Source organism: Clarias gariepinus, chromosome 10 (assembly GCF_024256425.1).
Source record: "Clarias gariepinus isolate MV-2021 ecotype Netherlands chromosome 10, CGAR_prim_01v2, whole genome shotgun sequence".
NCBI classification, from domain to species: Eukaryota; Metazoa; Chordata; class Actinopteri; order Siluriformes; family Clariidae; genus Clarias; species Clarias gariepinus.
Genome location: NC_071109.1, coordinates 19,248,091 through 19,267,155, shown reverse-complemented (window position 1 = coordinate 19,267,155; position 19,065 = coordinate 19,248,091). Strand labels below are relative to the sequence as shown.

Below are 19,065 nucleotides of genomic sequence, written 5' to 3'. Positions count from 1 at the left end.
ATATATATTAGGTTATATCTATATATAACTCATATTATATAGATTATTTACACACAGACTGATATATTTCAAGTGTTTATTGTTTTAATTTTCTTGATTATGGCTTACAGCTAATGAAAACCCAAAATGTCTGTGGCACTGCTGAGGAGTTGTTGGGTCTGGTGTCTTGTATCTTCCTCTTCACAATACCCCATAGATTCTCTATACTCCTGATCCTCCTCCTCCAGACTCTGGGAACTTGATTTTTTAAATAAAATGCTAAATTTACTTTCCTCTAAAAAAAAAAAAAGGCCTACTGATCAACAGTCCAGTCCGTTTTGTCCTTAGCCCAGGTAAGATGCCTCTGATGTTGTGTATGCTTCAAGACTGGCTTGACACAAGGAATGTGACAGTTGTAGCCCATGTCCTGGATACGTCTTTGCATGGTGGCTCTTGAAGCACTGATACCAGCTGTAGTCCACTCCTTGTAAATCTCACCTAAATTCTTTAACGGGCTTCATTTCACAAGCCTCACAAGGCTGTAGTTATCCCTGTTATCTTGTTATTAAGCTGAGATCAGAGCACAGGGTTAAGTCATGATATGGCGCCCCTGGAGCAGACAGGGTTAAGGGCCTTGCTCAGGGCCCAACAGCGGCAACCTGGCAGAGCTGGGGCTAAAGAGAGAGTTCACTTTCTACACACACACACACACACACACACACACACACACACACACACACATACACAGTACGGAACACTGTATCTGCATGTCTTTGGACTGTGGGAGAAAACCAAAGATCGCGGAGGTAACCCACCAAGCATGGGAAGAACATGCAAACTCTATGCACACCGCCCTGATGCAGGAATTGAACCCTTGACCCTGGAGGTGCAAGGCAACAGTGCTGAGACAGAAAGAGAGAGAGATCTGTCAAAAGTTTGGACACAGGTTTGGATTTATTTTTGACATTCTAGAACAATACTGCTAAACAATATTTTCCAAAAAGAAGACATAGGATATTAGGTGGTTAAGTAACAACAACAATAACAATTAGTTGTTATTTTAAGACACAAAGGTCAGCTGTCCTAAAAAAGTTCCTGCATGAACAGTATTGGCAAGTGCATTGCATGACCCATCTAGCACCATGACAGTACTATGCTATACAAAAGTCTTAGGCACCATATTGTCATTAGTATAAATTATTATAATTGTTATACTGTATATGTTTATTATGTCTATATTATTATGTACACCAAAATTCTCTATTTTAAAACATAAATAAAAATTATAATAAAAAACAGCACATAAAATATAAATAATTTTAAAAAATGTAAATAATTTTACATATGCAGTTTGTAAAGCTTAACCGAAGAACAGCTCTATCAGGGAAGCTGAAGAGTGTTCTCATATGCACCAACAACTCATGACTGACAGTATATCAATGGGAGCAAGTCATTGATAGGTGAGATATTTGTTTTTGTTTGTTTGTTTGCTTGTTTAAGGTTTATATCCCTGATTTTAATGCAAGGAGCATTTTGTCAGCTGAAACTGATCAGGGATTGTACGTAAGCAACAGTGATGTATCATCCACAACAACAGTTTTTCTTAACCCTCCTCCTAGCGGACGCCACTGCATTAGTGTTTATTCCAGTGCTACCACACTCACTTGTATTCATTGAAAGAAAAGCTTATTACCTGGTTAATTAAGTCATGTGTGCTAGGTCGGGGACCACTGCACTACAACATACAGTATTTGGATGTACAAATTGTATGCAACATACATGCAATATACAAATTGTATGCAACACATTCAAATTTCTATCAACATATGCACAAAATAAATGTAATGAAAATAAAATACATCACATTTGTTCACCTCTGCCAGTAGCTTCGTTCCATTAAGCAAAATTTCTTCATACAGTATAATGATTTTATTTCCTGCATTAACTGCTGTTAAATAAGTCCTCTTTTACCTTTTCAGTCCTTTAAGACACAAACTGTCTGTTTAATTACAATTTGCAGAATGGTGGCATAGCCCGTTCCAAGGTAATCAGATGTTCTTCATGCTGTGCCACCACTGGTCCCATTACCCTAGGCTCCTGAGACCCAGACTCTGTTGTTGTGTACATTGCATTTTCTTCTCACTGTTTCTTTTAACTTGCCCCTGATAATTACTAAATGAATTGATGTCTTTAAACAGAAAGAAGTTTGGCGAAAGAATGTTACCCAATTTTTCCCATATGAGGATTCCACAAGAATATACACTCAATATACAGTAGTTGGGAGAAAATTACATGTCCTCATATGGGCACATTCGTGTCTCAGAAGGCTAGAGCAGATTTTTTTTTTTTGTCTTTTCCATTCTATCTAGCCCATTAGGCCCTACTAAGGATATGGATAGCCTTATTTATACAACTAGCTTACAGTATATGTGTCCCAACCATAGAGCAAATCAACCATGACACCTTATCCATTTTTTGCATATTTTACTGCACTTGGGGTAATAGCCACAAGATTTTTCAGATTTTTAAGGTAGATTTACTGAGAATGCCCGCTTCCACACAGTCTTCCCAGTATGTTGGTCTATTTATCCCCGAAATACTATTTGCTGGTTTTCAGACACCATAGGTGGACCCAATCTTCTGATGCCAAATTTCCCCACTGTAGATTGAACAACTTCCTGGGCTAAATAATCCACTAGGTCTGAATGCACTAGCTGCTGATTGGCCACACTGTTCACTATGGGCATTTCTGCCTCTCCTGCTGATTCCGGTCCCATTGCACAAGCCTGCTTATGTTTGCCTAATGGCTTCCTTTTGCATTGGTGATCCTAGCAGTGAACAGAATGCATTTGTCATCTTTGTCCGTAAATATGTGTGTTATACCAATTAAAAAAAAATATTTGTCACCATCAGCTAGGCCATGTACGACACACTGCAAGAGCTCCGAGTGCATCAGTCTTGGTTTCTATGCTCTTGAAACTTCTAAACATGTGCACATGTGTCACAGCCTGAATCAACACTCATTCATCTACCACATTCCCTTAAAAGCCCAATGTGGGATTTCATCTTTGAAAAGGAATTCCTTGAGATCCTCCCTATAAGTGTATCCAAGAGCCCAAATTTAAGTCTTTTTAAAAGGAGACTTTTTAGCAAACAATTTGGTAAAAAAAAGAATGTGAAAACTACATTATTACGTAATAAACTTGTCTTGCATGTATTGTAGTCTGCAATGGCCAATTGGATCAAATGGCAGCAATGAATTCATCAGATATTGTGAGCTTCTCTATGCACCTATCTGTTATGTTGGTTTCTCATGATATTGTGACATAAGTTATCAAGGTCATACTCAATGCCTACATAGCAAATACGGGTTAGTATCCCCTCTTTTAGACACTAAAATGTGTTTTTGTGTAAAAACATAATAAAAACCATCCGCACTTAGTGCATCTTGGTTGCTAAGTGAATTCCCAAAATCCTAAATAAACTTAAGCAACGTTATGGAGAAGAATGAACAAAAATTCTTCCACAATGATGTGAGAGACTGATAACATCATACAGGAAACTTGATATTTCAAGTTATTGCGGATCTACAAGCTATTGAATAATGCGGGTATTTAGTACTGCTCGCAGGTTTTTTGTTTTTTTTTTGCATAGTGAAAAAAGTTAGATGTTATTATTCATCTGAGGTTGTATTTGCTTAATACTAAGACTGACTATGAGGAGATTTATTATGTTTTGCATATAAACACATGGAATTAAAAGAGAGGGTACTAACTATTGAATATGACTGTAGAACAGGTAAAACCAGTTGACCAGCTGTCTTACTGTCTAGTATGGGAACAGCTTCTTCCCTGAGGCAATCGGACTATTCAACCCACTGTTACAAATATCCACTTGGTGTAATCAAACCCCTTTTTAACACCTTTACTGTCATCTATTTGCACTTTAAATGAATAGTTCTAGTTAATTTGCTACCTTGCTAGCAATCATTGTTAGGCCATTTGCAAAGGGTTACTAGCTTGGTAGCTAAACCACTTCTGCTTTTATAAATGTCCTGTATAAAAACATGTTTTTATATAAGACACAATTGAATTTTTAAGCGCTAGTTAAATATGTATCTCTGTTTTATTAGATGCCACAGAACCACCAGGAGTGCAAGAATCAACTGGATATCTTGTGTGCATGTAACAAATTTTAAGCCAAGTGGGTTGTATTGTCACCCCCCTATATAACTTGTCTATCTTAGTAAAATGTAATGCACAGGTCTCCAGGTAATGGCCCTAGGTGTTGGGGTAAAGAAACAAATATTTCATTTTAAAACATTGTTGACAGATGGTTAGAACTTGAGTGTATGTTTGTTTTAAAACATATTTAGCTGAATTATCAATCCAAATCAACATGTATGTTTTGCAGAGGTAATTTTGGCTTCAGTCTTAAATAATGAAACTACTAGAAATGAACAACCCTACAAATATACAGAAACCTAAAATGCTTTGCGAGTAGTGACACTGAGTAGTGTTCATTTGTAACAAATATTGTTTGATGCTACAATCATGTATGCTGTATTAAAAATTTACCTGCTCTGGAAAACATTAATTATTTGAAAAATGATGTTTTCAGACCATTGGGCTCAGAATGGTGACACGGTGGCTTAACACTGTCACCTAGCACCTCCATGGTCAGGGTTTGATTCCCGCCTGTTTGCATGGAGTCCTAAGTCTGTCCTAAGTCCCCTAAGATAGGCTCCAGGCCCCCTGAGATCCTTTATACAGGATCAAATTGTATACACAATGAGTAAGTTAGCTCAGAATATTACTTATGGCAATTTATTTATTTAAACACATGCACTTGGGTGCCACAATTCTGGACTTGACTGTTAAACATACATATGAAAGAAACAAAGGTGGCTTGGTGGCGTAGTGGTTGGCACTGTGGCCTCACATTTTCAGGGGCCAGGTTTCGAGTCTGCCTCGGGTCAGTGTGTGTGTGTGTGTGTGTGTGTGTGGAGTTAGCTTGTTCTTCCTGTGTTTGGTGGGTTTCCTCCAAATAAAGAAGATATAGTATGAATAATAATAATAATAATAATAATAATAATAAATAAGGAAATTCTAAATGTATATAAAAAGAATTCTATTGATCGCATTGCATTTTAAATTGTGCTTCTTTCCATCACAGTTGAAGGAAGTTGTAATGAAAAGCCAGTTCAGGGAAGGGAATTTATGGTTCATAAGATAATATTGGCACACAGCCTATGGAGGATTGTGAGAAGTGCAGTGTGGTACGTGTAAAAAAATATAAGTTAAAATTAAACTGCTTCATTAATTTTTTGCGCTTATACTCAGCTTCACACTTCCTAAAAAAATCAGAGAACCTGTAGTAAAGGGAACACAAACAGGCCGAATAATATTGTAATGAGACGCGGCCACCTTTAGGGGGCGTGGCCTCAACATCCGTGGTGAACAAACGTGCTTTTTGCAGTAGCCAATGCAACGTAACTTGAATGCCCTGCAATGGCTGGAAATGAGCTGCAGCCGTTCAGTGCTCAGTAGACGGAAGAGGTTCACGCCACCAACATTCTGCTTCCCATCCATACTAGAGTAACGTGATCGAAACAGATCCGTGGTAAGGACTGATTATATGACATTTTTTTAGAGGCCAGATTACAGAGGGAGTGTGTGATGAAGTGAGGAACAGTAATGTTTCTAGTCTCTCCGCGCTTGGTTTGATGTAACGCCTATGGCGGGCTGAACATGGGGCGCGCGGAAAACCGACTAAACCCTATCAAACGTGAAGATGTTCCGCGTCTGACCCATAGTAATATACAAAAAGTAAGTTGACATGAATACTTCGGGAAATGACTGGCCTCGTGGAACTCGGGCCTTAGCGGAGTGTTCATGTCCATGTCTGATATTTACTTCTATCTTTTTACCGATTAGGTGTCATTCCGTTGGAAATTTGCATCAGAGTCAACAAACTGTAAAATACACAGAAATTAAACAGTTTAAATATGAGCCGTCATGTCAGCTTTAGGGTTTGGGCCTAGGTTTCCACACCTTTATCGACACAAGAAGTGTACACGGTGGTGATGTGCTTTCTGCTCTACTTTTCATTGAGACTCCGAGATCTTATTCTTGGATGTTTACTACACGCTACTTCTGCACGTTGTGTTGTGTTTCTGTGTTTGTGCCGCCGCCGCTTCGCCTTTCTCAGCTTTATCATGGCAGCAGGCCTGCTAGCGCTAAAGCAAAACCGAGGAAGAATTTAACGAAAAACTAGTCATGCTTTTAGCTGAACTTGTGCAATAAAAGCTTTAACGTTTCCATAACAGACGGAAAAAACTCCTCAAGGTTACCTCAACGCAACGGCAGATTTTGTTCAGTAGTTGTGTGTTAGCTCTGTCCTGGCTTTGAGTTCCAAAGTGAGCTAACCAGCTGCGCCACTGTTTTCACTTCACGTTTTGTCTGAAAATATGAAATAAAATGTTTACTTGGAGTTGGTTTAAGCCTTAATAATTTGCTCTGTACGCTGGAATAGCGTGAGTTCAGTGACGGTCGCTTCAGTTTCACTTTCGCGCGTTTTTGCGGAGGGGATTTCATAAGTCTCTTCACTATAACCTTAATTTAGCCTAAATACAGACCATCTACAAACAAAATGCTTGATAAGTTAAACATTTCGACGAAATGTTTTTAATCCACACATGGGCCCGTTGTGTTCACTTTAGATTGTGAGTTTAGTTTATCAGGCCTGTTTTCACACTGTCGTTACGAGAGATTTTCTTTTAATATTAAAGTTTCAATGAGTCATATCACTACGATGTGCGTACGTTAGCCCATTTCACTCGCCTATTGTATTCACATAACTTAAAAAAAAAAAAAAATCGATAAGTCATGTCGTTATACTCCGGGGACGGCGCAAAATAAGCGGCACGAAAAAGCGAATAAAACGCGGCGCGAGCGTGTGAGCCCAGGCTATAAAAAGTCGCGTTACAAATAAATAAATAAAAGATTCCTCAGGCTCATCCACCTGCCTGGCCACTCCTCATCTCATCCTCCCCTCTCTTTCTCTCTTTTCCTTCTCACTCCTCTCGCATTGTTCCAGTCTTTTCACCTCGTTAACTACAACTCTATATCTTAACTATACTGCACGCAAACACACTCAACATGCAGGGTATAAATCCAGTAAATGCAGCATCTCTCTGTTTTAACAGAAAAAAAAATGATGTCTCTATTGTGTCATGATTCTCAGATACATGTTAAACTTTAACATTATGTCGTACATTGCTTATCATTGCACACTACTCTCAGACTGACCACCTAATAATTTAAATAACAAGCCAACATTGCTGTATACAGGTATATAGAAAGATAAAAATATAAGTACACTACTAGTAAAAGTTCAGACACACACCTTCTAATTTCATGGACTTTTTTGATTTCTATCTATTTCTATGCTGTAAATTTATTTCTATGCTGTAATTCTGAAGGTATCCAAAATATGCAGTAATCTCCTCTGAACAGTTGCTATTAAGATGTCTTTTATTTATGCTCTGTAAAGCCTTCATAACGGCTCGAATCTGAGGTTCTGTTAATTTCTGAGGCTGGTAACTCTAAATGATTTTCTCTTCTGAAGAGGAGGTAAGTTTTGGTCTTACTGTCCTGGGATGGTCTTCACTAGAGTTTTATCCTAGTGCTTGATGGGTTTTGGAATTGAACTTAACAATACTTTTTTTGCAAGAATTTCTTCTGAACAGCTGACCACCTTACTTACTTACGTTGTTGTTACTTAATTGCATAATGTCATATATATAATGTCATAGTTTTGAAAAGGAAAAAAAAAAAACAGTATTGCTCTAGAATGTAGAAAATAAATCCAAACTTGTGTCCAGACTTTTGACTGGTACTCTGTATACAGTAACATTAAAGGAATTAAAAACTACTGAGTAAGGTATAAACACACCATTGTCATAAGGAAGCACTTAGCTGTTCGTCTCCACGCATTGTCTTTGTACTTGTACCGTCTTTGTAATTTTTGCTTTTTTTTTTATTGTGAAGAACTGCATTAGCTGGTCCACTTTTTGAATGTTGTTGAGTGACTTTCCAACAAGCTGCATTTTAAATGGTCAGAGGCATTCCTTCCTGTGGCGAGAAGTTGACGCAAATTGACCTGGGGTGTAAGAAGAAAAAAAAATTATAATAATAATTCTGCTTTCCCATAGGGAAATTCTGTGGCTGTCAGCTGTTATATTGGGAGTTATTTGTTAAAAAAATAGACATGCAGAAAAAAACACACTTTAGAAATTCACCTCTATAGACCTTGTTTCTTAGTTAATGTAAAGAGCTGGAGGTTGTCACATACACTAAAAGCCTAATTCAACTATATTGTACTGATATTAGGGATGGTAATCACTGGGGATGACCCGATACGTTGAAATCACATTACCCAGGTGCCGATTAGATCTGTATTGCAATTCTATAAGCATCATAAATTGTAAATATCTCGGTTTGATATGATTTCTTATTTTGGATTTCATTACAATTTTAAACAAACTGAATAATAAACTTAATACGTAGCTCCTGCCAGACAGGATGCTCTGCTGCCTGCCAATGTGTGAAGTTTAGAGCACACCATCAGCAGGATTGTAGGGGAATTGCCATGTTTTAACACCTCAAATGCAAACATAGAAATATTTTTTTATTTATATATTTAAAAAAAAGAAATCTATGGAGTCATCAACTGCCACCCAAAAAAATGATGCATCACTAAATCGATTTTTTTTTTTTCTCTTTCTCTCTCCCCTATAATTATTCATGCGCTCACTCAGTTAGTTTATGCACTCCTAAAATTACCACGATAAAATTACTATTTGAGTGGTGGTATGTATGGAATACTGACTTTAGTGTTTTTTTTTTGTTTTTTTTAGATATCAGATAAAGTCAGGAGATGATGTTAAGAATTTCTTGAAACATACATTTTTATTATTATTTATAGAATTTGCAATATTTGTCTGCCATACATGTTTTGTAACTTACAATGATGGCTACTTTAATAAACTTTGGTGTCCATTTAGTTAACACAGTGTTTTATCATTTATCTTTTAATCACACTATTATATCTGTTAATCATGATTAATCACAAATTGTAACTGAACTGAAGTAACTAAAGATTACCTTGAAAAGGTATGTCCACAATCCCTGCCCTATTGGTTTAAGTACCAATTTGTAACTCACCATTAAGATTTATAATCACAAGATCATTTCAATTTAATCAGCTTTGTAAAATAAGATTCTAATTAGGATAATTGACCCTCACATTCCTTTCTGCATAGGTCTGTTTACTGACTACAACGTTGCTAATTAGAGGAATCAACTCAAGTGGAACTTGCTAGCCATGTCAGGCCAAAGGAAAGGAGCTTCGGCGCGTCTGCCAAAATGTGCCTTCTGTAGAACGAACCGAGAGAAGGAATGTGGTCAGCTACTGATATCAGACAACCAAAAGGTGGCAGCCCACCACAAATGCATGGTGAGTGGACAGCCTACAAGCTGTGAGATTTTATGTTTAACGGTACCAAAAAATAAATAAATTCAACTTATTTCAGCAATTTGCAGTTAATGTAAAATTTGATTACTGAATTAAACTTAGAAAGTTTTACAGGGATTCTAGTGCATAACCTGAAATGATATGGAAAAGGTTTTTGACAATGTGTCACCTACAGTATTTAACTACATACTACCCCCCCCCCCCCCCCCCCAATGTTAAAATAACCTTTCTAAATTTATTTTGCAGCTTTTCTCATCAGCCCTAGTAACGTCTCACTCAGACAGTGAAAACATTGGGGGATTTTCTATCGAGGATGTAAAAAAAGAGATCAAAAGAGGAAACAAATTGGTAAGTGGCGAGCAAGTGTCACCCGTTGCACATCAGATGTAATGCTTTCAGGTTGCATCAGTTTTTTATTTATTTATTTTTTTTTTTAATGAATTACATTCATTTATATATTACAAAGGGTATATGCACGTTGTTAGACAGTTAAGATTTTGTGTGTACAAAGTTATAAAAAAAAATCCAATACTGTTATACATATTTCTGTAGGTATCATGTATACTTGCATGGTTTTAAGAATTCAGATGTTCAGGAAAGTCGATGTGCGCTTTCACGTAGCCACTATTAGACACCATTTTTCAAAATTTTTATTTATAGCCAATTGTAACAATATAGATAATTCACAGAAATGGTGCAGAAGATGACAATTAAAAACAGGACCACCCAGACATGTATTTGGTAAAATTCATTACACAGGCAAGCATACAGTAGTTATGACACAGCCCATTTTTTTGTGATTGTTTAGTTTTGGGGTTACATTACAAAATAAAATCACGGTTCTAGGTAGAGTTTATAGTAGCAAATGCAATGAGTAATGTATTGGTACATCAGCATGACTCTCAGCATGGAGTGTCATAAGCTCTGTGGGAGACTCATGAATAAACTGGTGGTTAAAATTATGGGTGTTTTACTCTAAACGTCTGACTGCTTTGGGCGCTGGTGGTGCTGTGGCAGCTTCCTGTCTGCTACACAGAAGTCCCAGGTTTGAATCCCAGCCCTACTGCACATTTAGCCACTCGTGCCAGGACCTCCATATTGCCAGTAAAGGAACGGGATGTGCTTGTGTTCTGCACCTGCTAATAAGGCAATGTTATTGGCTGTATGATGATGTGAAATATTGTAATTGGCTGAATTCAGTATCTCTTAAAAAAAAGGTATTTTACACACAATATGGTATTTAACATTAGCTAGCTAATTAATATTTGATTTTGGCACAGTAAAATCCAAACATGGACCGGCAGTCCTACCACATTCATAAAATGGTAATAAATACAATGGTCACCATTGGCTTCCATGGTCCCTAGTAAGGGATAACCAAGTGTGGTGATGTTACTTAGAAGTACAAAGATTACTATTAACATCTTTAGTATATAATTGTTTACAATTTTTACTGATTTATCCGTAATATGTTTGGCAAATTGACAGGCACATCTAACCTGCTTTAGATAAAAATATCTGGCGTCCGATAACGTTAAAACAAATGAATGTAAATGTTGTTTCTGATCTTTTTTTCATTGTGTAAACAGACGTGCTCGTCCTGCCATCGACCAGGAGCTACTATAGGCTGTGATGTTAAGACATGCCGGAGGACATATCACTACTGCTGCGCCCTTTGGGACAAAGCCCAGACCAAGGAGAACCCTTCACAAGGCATTTACCTGTAAGGGAATGTTTCACAATCTTTCTTTTTTTAAAGCAGTTTTTATTCCAAAAAATAAAAATCTTCTTTTTCCCCCCTCAGCGTTTACTGTCGTAAACATCGTGATGCCTCCCAAGATGCCAGCGATGGTAATAATAACTAGATTTAATTTATTGAAGGAAACATCTTTCATATTGTATTTTATAAACTTAACAGTCAGTACCAATATCGAAATGGTTTGATGTGAAAGAACAGTGTGTGGGGCATTCAGGTCAAACCAGGATTTTTGACTGTGCAGAATAACAGTTATGAAAGTAAAATCTCTTTATTTGTCTATATAAACCCCTGCTACAGTAATGCACTTATCCCAGCATTTCATTAGTGCTTGGATACCATCAAGGTAGAAAGTTTGCTCATTTGAATCATTGGCTTCTCAGGAACTCCTTTAATGACCCAAACATGTGGAAATGACTTGGAGTGAGGTCAGGACTGTATGAGGGATGTGGCAGTAACTCCCAGCTGAGTCGTCTTCTATTATTGTTTAGTCAAGTTTTAGTCGACTAAAAGTCTGGGGATTTTAATAATAATAATATAATTATCCTTTTTTTTTAGTTTTTCACAAAATAATTATCTTAACATTTTAAATGTATCTTTTCATCTGATGTTTTTAGCCAATTATAATTATTTCATTTGTATTATTCAATCATATTATCACAACAACTGCTGCATGTCCAATACTTTTTTTTAATTTAATTTTACTTTTTTTTCTACAAAACATTGTTTTTGAACTATATATATATATATATATATATATATATATATATATGAATTTACACACCTGGACTGTTGTACTATTGCAGGATGGCTCCTATGGGTCACAATTTTTTGCTAACCTATTATATTAACGGTTTAGCTGTAAAATACAATAAAATGCATCACGTATAACAAAACATAATTACCACAAGGTATCTGTAAAACTGGGTGGTTTTTATGGTATGACGTGATGCGTCTCTTCAGGTTTGTTTTACTGTGCCTTAGGGTCTCATCACCATATTGTGCTTTTTAAGTCTTCTGTAAATGTCACGCCCTCATTTACGAAAAATGTTAGCAAAAGTCACAGTTTGACTTTAATGGCCCTTGTACTAACTGCTACAAGTAAATGCTATTATATGTTAAATATTTATCATGTGTACACTCTGTCAGAGGATCAAGGAGTCGCGGCCAATGATTCAGATTCATCCCCACCTCGGAGCAGAGGGCGTGGCAGATTTGAGAAGAGCCGGATAAGAGGTGTACCTCGTGGCCAGTCGGAAGACACCCGCTCAACTTCCTCACAAGGCGTAGATGAAACGGAGAGCTCTTCGAATGTAGGAGCTTGTTTTTTTTTTTCTTCTTTTTTTTTGTGAGTCTTTACTTGGTGTTTTACCTAAAGAGATAAAGCAATGGTTTCTATCATGCAGATCTATTGCTTAATGATTGTCTTGTTTTTATTTAAAAGATCTCCTGACTGTATCAACCAATCATTTAGCATGTACCAGAAAAGGCAGTGTTTTGCATGCTAATGTGTGGTGGTTGTGGTTGCAGAGGGACCGGTCCCCTTTGAGGGGCAGCCCCAGTGAGTCAGGCCTTCGCTGTGGATTTTGCCACGCCGGTGACGAGGAGAATCAGACCCGAGGGGTTCTCCATTGTGATAACGCAAAAAAGGTCGCCGCCCATTATAAATGCATGGTGAGTCCTGTCAGCACAATCGTTTGTACTGTGGCTCATGTTTCCCTTTTCAGATAAACATCATTATTTAAAACTTAATAATGTTTTAAATCAGATCTAAAAGATAAACTACTTTGAAGTATTGATGCATTATTTTTTGATTTATAATTGTTTAAAAAATGTAAAATAATTATACTGGGTAACCTTTTTTTTTTTTTTTTTTTTTTTTTTGGCCAGCTTTTCTCTTCAGGGACTGTCCAGCTTACTACCACGTCACGTGCAGAATTTGGTAACTTTGACATTAAAACAGTCATTCAGGAAATAAAGAGGGGAAAAAGAATGGTAAGCTTTTTTCATTTTTAGAGCTATTAGAATCTAATGTATCGCTGTGCATGGTTTAGATCTCTGTCTTGTAGAGGTACTTGTAGGACAGTGTTGTGGGCTGGGTTGTGCTGTACTTCTGTCCAGGGCAAATCCAATTCAGAGCAGCAAATGCCAAGTCAGGATGCATTGATTTCAGGGCTGTTGCCAGCAGTATGGCAGATTAGTATTGATGTACTAAAAAGTATTTACTTAGTGTTATTAAAATAAAAAAATTAAAGTTAGTACAGCTTAATTTTACTGAAACGTACTGGGTATGGATGAGGGTATGTCAAAAATTATCCGCACTTATAAGCTCTTTACGTTCAAGTCTACTGCCTCGCCAGTCCCTGGTGTGCAGGTGTGAACATGTTGCATCACTTTATTTGTATTATGATTTGCACAAAAGATCAGCATGCAGTGATTGAGTTTTTGTGGTCTCAGGGTGTGGTGCTGAAACAACTCGCAGAAGTGCATGATTAAAAGCATTCGGTTATTTGTAAACACAATTTGGAACAATACCCTCAAACAGATAAAATTATTTTCAAGAAAGTCATGAGTGGTAACGAGACATGGATTCATCACTACGAGCCAGAGGGTAAACAGTGGAGTATGGAATGGAAACATCCGCAGTCGTCGACCAAGAAACAGTTCAAAAGTCAACAGTGGCCTGGAAAACTGATGCGTACCGTTTTATGGAATTCTCAAGGAATAAAAGGGTTAACAGTCAACAGTGCTCATTGTAATAAGATGCTTATTAGAAGCCGAAGCCGAAGCCTAAACTTTGGATTAAACAATCTTGAATGACGATGCATGTCGACACACTTCTGCCAAAAACTTTGTTTTGAGGTATTAAAGCATCCCACCTGTAGTCCTGATTTTGCTACACCAGGCTTTCACCTCTTTGGTCGTCTGAAAGCAGCTCTATGAGGATGAAGATTCACTTTTGATGATGAAGAGCAGAGAGGTGCATTTTTAGCTAGCATCTTAGCCTAAACATTTTTTTTAAATAAAGAGATGTAAAACGTTTGGAAAGATGAGAACGGAAGTGTTTTATTGTATTGTCAAAAAAAAAACAAAAAAAAAAACAGCCAGAGTGTGGACAAGTTTTGTTTAATTTTCCTGAATAAAGTCCATGTTTCCAATATGAATTAATTGAAACTAATTGTACATGTAATAAAAAAAACATGTACAATTTCTCAATTAATTCATATTGGAAACATGGACTTTATTACCAATTTATGTGTGTTTTTGTGTGTATGTGAACACTTTGTGTGCACCTGTGTTACGCACTATTAATATTTACTAATGAGCCAGTAATAGTTGATGGCTAGTCTTTTCACATTCTGTGTCAGTGTCACTATTTTAGACTATTTGACTGGCACAGAAATGCCAATAGCCATCAGCAGAGAACGTGTCTAACCACACATCAAACTAATCTACAGATGCTGCAGGTGCATTTTAAACTTGATTGGTTATTTTTCTGGGCTGCACTGTTGGTGGCTTATATGAATTAATAACTGTGTAAAATCAGATTTAAAGCAAAATCGCATAACAGAACGTAGCATTTTCTATGCAGAATTGTTTGCACGTGATTAAAGCTTTTTTCAGTAGTTACCACTGAGAGGCAACAGCTTCTATTGTATTTTTCTTTATCTTTCGAATAAATTAATATAGGTGTAACTTGTATATTATAACATTCATAGAGATTTTTTTATGTCTTTTGTATAATACAGGGATATCCATTGTCTAAATAAGGTACTTGCATGTTGGTTATATTTATCTTGTGATGTTAACTTAATGTATTTCTTTTAGAAATGCACTTTGTGCAGTCAGCTCGGCGCTACCATTGGATGCGAGATAAAAGCATGTGTGAAAACCTACCACTACCACTGCGGTCTGCAAGACAAGGCCAAATACATAGAAAACATGGCCAGAGGCATTTACAAGTAAATATTTTTTTTCTTTGTTTCCACTTATTGAATAGAAGAGTGAGACTCATCATATTGGTGTTGATTGTGCCTTAAGCATATAAACTGGGTCCATAAATATTTTAAGTTGTGTTCTAAACCGTTTTTTATTTGACTTTAGTTTGATGGGATTTACATCTGAATTTGGTGGACAGTTTTTATTTTATTCCTTTTTAAGATACCAAAAGTAATTTTTTTTATACTTGAAACCCACAGACATCACACCAGACACTGTGTTTCATCTCTTGTGGTGATTTGCCAGGCGTTACTGTAGTGTCTTCAGTTCTTGCTTGTTTCAGCAAGGGAAATTCATGCTCAATTGGCTCCGGGTCATGTGATTTCATTTGGTCCTTGTAGAACATTCCACTTTGCTTAAAAAATTTTTTTAAAGTTGCTTTCAAAGCATGCTTCAGCTTGCTTATTGACCATCTGCACTGTAAAGTGCTGCCCGATTAAATTTTAAGCATTTGGACAAATCTGAGCAGATGATATAAACTTCTAAAGATGATATAAAATATAAAGAAAGTATCCTGCTGCTTTTGACAATCAGGCATGCCCACACAACCACAAAGCTGTGGTGTGGTATGCTTCAGATCACGCTGATCTATGCTTGAGCAGTTCCTTTCCTTTCTCCAAACTTCTCCCATCATTAATGAACTTTGATCGAAGGTTGATCTGTTTTCAGCAGACTGTATTCTGTCCTTCCTATTTTGAGGCTTACCAGAGGATTACATCTCGTGTGAAACCCATTGTATTAATTTGGTAAAGCCTTTTCTTGATTGTTGACTTTGACACGTCTACCTCATGGAGGAAGTTCTTATTCTGGTCAATGGTGGTGAAGTACTTTTTTCACCAAAAATAGAATTACTTGACCAATACAATAGTTTTCTGCCTTTTGTGTTCCTGAGCTCACCAATGCTCTTTTCTTTTAAGAATTATAATAATTTCTTACAAATATTTGCTTACACCAATTTATCCAGCAGATAAGTCTTATTCAAGGTTAAGACCTTCATCTGTTTACCCGTTGGTCAAATAATGAGGGAACATGGTTAAGGGTTAGTCCACACGAAGCCGGTGCGTTCCCTATCCGATAATTTTTTTTTCGTAAACACGGCGTCGTCTCACGAAATATCTGCGTACACACGAAACCACTGAAAACGATGTAGTATGTATGCCAGACCAGTATGGGGCGCTGTAATTCTGCCATAGAGATACACTATACACGGAGAAGAAGACTTTGAGCATGCGCATAACCTTCGCGCTGTATACGAACCAAGATGGTGGTGTCCATTATCGCTTGTTGCTCATAACAGTTCCATAGAAGCAATAGATTTTGCTGTAATAAAGCTAGTAAGCTTTGTAGCAACACGAACACAATCATGCTGTCTGCCATTATCGTTGTTGCGGTTACATGTGACGCAGCCGACATGTGATGTGATGACATCATCGTTTCACAAAATATGCGGATTGGCTGTACACACGAAACCGCAAGGGTGTCGTTTTCAGATTTATCCACTTTGGGACCCGGTTTAAAAAAAAAACGGTTTCAGTCTCCTAAAACGACGGATCCGTGTGGACGAAACGGCAATATGATAACAAATTTATACGTATACAGCGAAACGCGTCTCAGTGTGGACAGGCCCTTAGTTGATAAGCCAGTTGTACAATACATAGTTCTTATATGATGTCATAACATACTGGGAACACCATTATCGTTGGGAAGCTGTAAAAAGCTTTAAGCTTGGCTCATGAACATGCTGCCTTTTTTCCCCCTTTTTTTCTTGTCCTTTTTTTGGTCAACCGCGCTTCATAACATTGTGTATATTGTTACTACGCTAACCTTACAGCTCATAATGGCTAGCTAGCGTGGCTAGGTGGATTCTTTGCCAGCTGATTAGTTTAAGCCGCAACCATCAATAGCATCCTGTCCAATTGGAATTCTATCCATGTGTGTTCCAAGCATGTTCAAGCCTGTTTTGCACCAGCTACAATTTGGGCAACAAACTCACCTGAACTGTACAAGGTACATTTCAGAAATAATGATTATACACAATAAATTAAGTCAGCAAGCATTCAGTCTAGCAGCAGTCTTTCACAAAAAAAAAGAAGCACCACACCAACCTGGCTGCGTGCCTGTCCTAAACCTGCCATTCGGGTTCAGTGGTCACTAGCCAATATGGGTGGTGCTGCCAAGAAGGTCATGTGACCTGGCTATGAGAGCGATGTATTACCCTTTTAAAACCATTAAAAAGGCAAGGTCACTTAAATAAATGTTACAAGTTTGCACCTTGAGCTCATTGATTCTTAACTTTAAGTGATGCATGTTCCAAAAAAAAATTATACATTTTAAATGATCAATGATTTATGGACCTAACTGTACATTTACCATGGGCCACCACAGTTTACTGAAAACATGCTGTAACTTGAAGTAATCCTGCCTTTATTGTACTCATAAAGGTTTTTGTCAGAATTCAATAAATAATGCGTACACTGATCTAAGCAGTTAAATGACTTGCATGTTTCCACAAATAGACTGTACTGTAAGAATCACAGTGGAAATGAGGAGCGGGATGAAGAGGATGAGGAGAGGGAGAGTCGCAGTAGAGAGAGGGCTGCCAATAACAATACTGGAAGCCCTGCTCCATCTCAAGTGAATGGCAACTAGGTGAGTTTCTGGAAATTTACGGTCCCCTTTTTTAATATGGAAATCTTGTGTTTCAGAAGACTAATACTATTTTGTAGCTCTTAAACATGATTTAAAACTATATTGATCTTTTACAGATGGTGGTTGGAGGTGCTGGAGAAAGAACAAAATATTTTTTTATTGTGCTTTGTTAGAAACTAGGGGCCAGTTCACGATATTGACAGCTTCAGTTTTTCCTCTAATTGCCAGAAACCCCATAAACATCCATAACAAGCCATACATTTCTCAGCAGTTTTTCCGCAATATTTCAAGAATATCATGAACAAGACTGGCGAGTGCAGATAGAAAGCCCACCCAAGAGATGGAGAGGTTTTTTAAGACTCAGAATCATGAGTGTTTAAAGAATGGAAATCTCAGTTGACATTATAGTTGGGACTAATTTAATTCTGTGCCTGAAAAATATTTTGTGTGAGAGGCAACAAAAACTGAAGGTTTCATGACTGGACCAATGGACGCTTTCGCCTCAAGAGCTCTCTTCCCAGTTTCTTTCTTAATAAAATGTTTTTGGACTGGACCCATTTTCTTTTTTTTTATTTTGACTGCCTTCTGATCGTTTTTACTCTTTTCCAAATCATGAGCCTGTCCCTCTAATTTCTTGTCAATGAACTGACATTATCTTTACCTCTTATTTCTCTTGTATCATGTATTATATTTTATTACTGTATTATAATCATAAGTATTGTTAAATATCTGACTTTCTTTATAGTCTTGAGTCAGGATTAAAGATCATTGACTAGCATGCACTTTTCTTTACACTGAGCTGTGTAGTAGTCCTTCCTTCATGCATTTTGGAAAATTACATTCCTTCATTCAAGGTATGTTTGACTGAAATAGAAATGGTTTACATGATGTGAGTTCAAGAATGGACACTGCCAGCAAAGGACAGGGTTACGGTTATAATGGTATTAAGCAGACTACTGTGAGGCTTAAAAAGTAGCTATTGTGGTACCACACAATCCATCATAATATTAAATAACCTATGCTAGGTTTTGGTCAGTTTAATTAAACTTTTAATAGACTATGTATATAAATTCATTTAATGGGGTGACTGCATTTATGATGTTTATGGTTGAACACTTTGTATACTGAATTAAGAAGGAGATGCA

At 37.1% G+C, this 19,065-nt stretch overlaps 1 protein-coding gene across 1 annotated transcript; it reads left to right on the top strand.

Annotated features, from left to right (window-relative positions):
• The first annotated feature begins 5,470 nt into the window (after window positions 1-5,470).
• Window positions 5,471-18,712, top strand: phf6 (PHD finger protein 6). The gene is made up of 11 exons (XM_053506628.1): window positions 5,471-5,601; window positions 9,305-9,498; window positions 9,763-9,864; window positions 11,106-11,239; window positions 11,321-11,367; window positions 12,422-12,585; window positions 12,803-12,946; window positions 13,163-13,267; window positions 15,101-15,234; window positions 17,788-17,920; window positions 18,037-18,712. Exons 2-10 carry the CDS (start codon window positions 9,367-9,369, stop codon window positions 17,918-17,920), a joined length of 1,095 nt encoding a protein of 364 aa, XP_053362603.1. The 5' UTR covers window positions 5,471-5,601; window positions 9,305-9,366; the 3' UTR covers window positions 18,037-18,712.
• The last annotated feature ends 353 nt before the right edge of the window (window positions 18,713-19,065 follow it).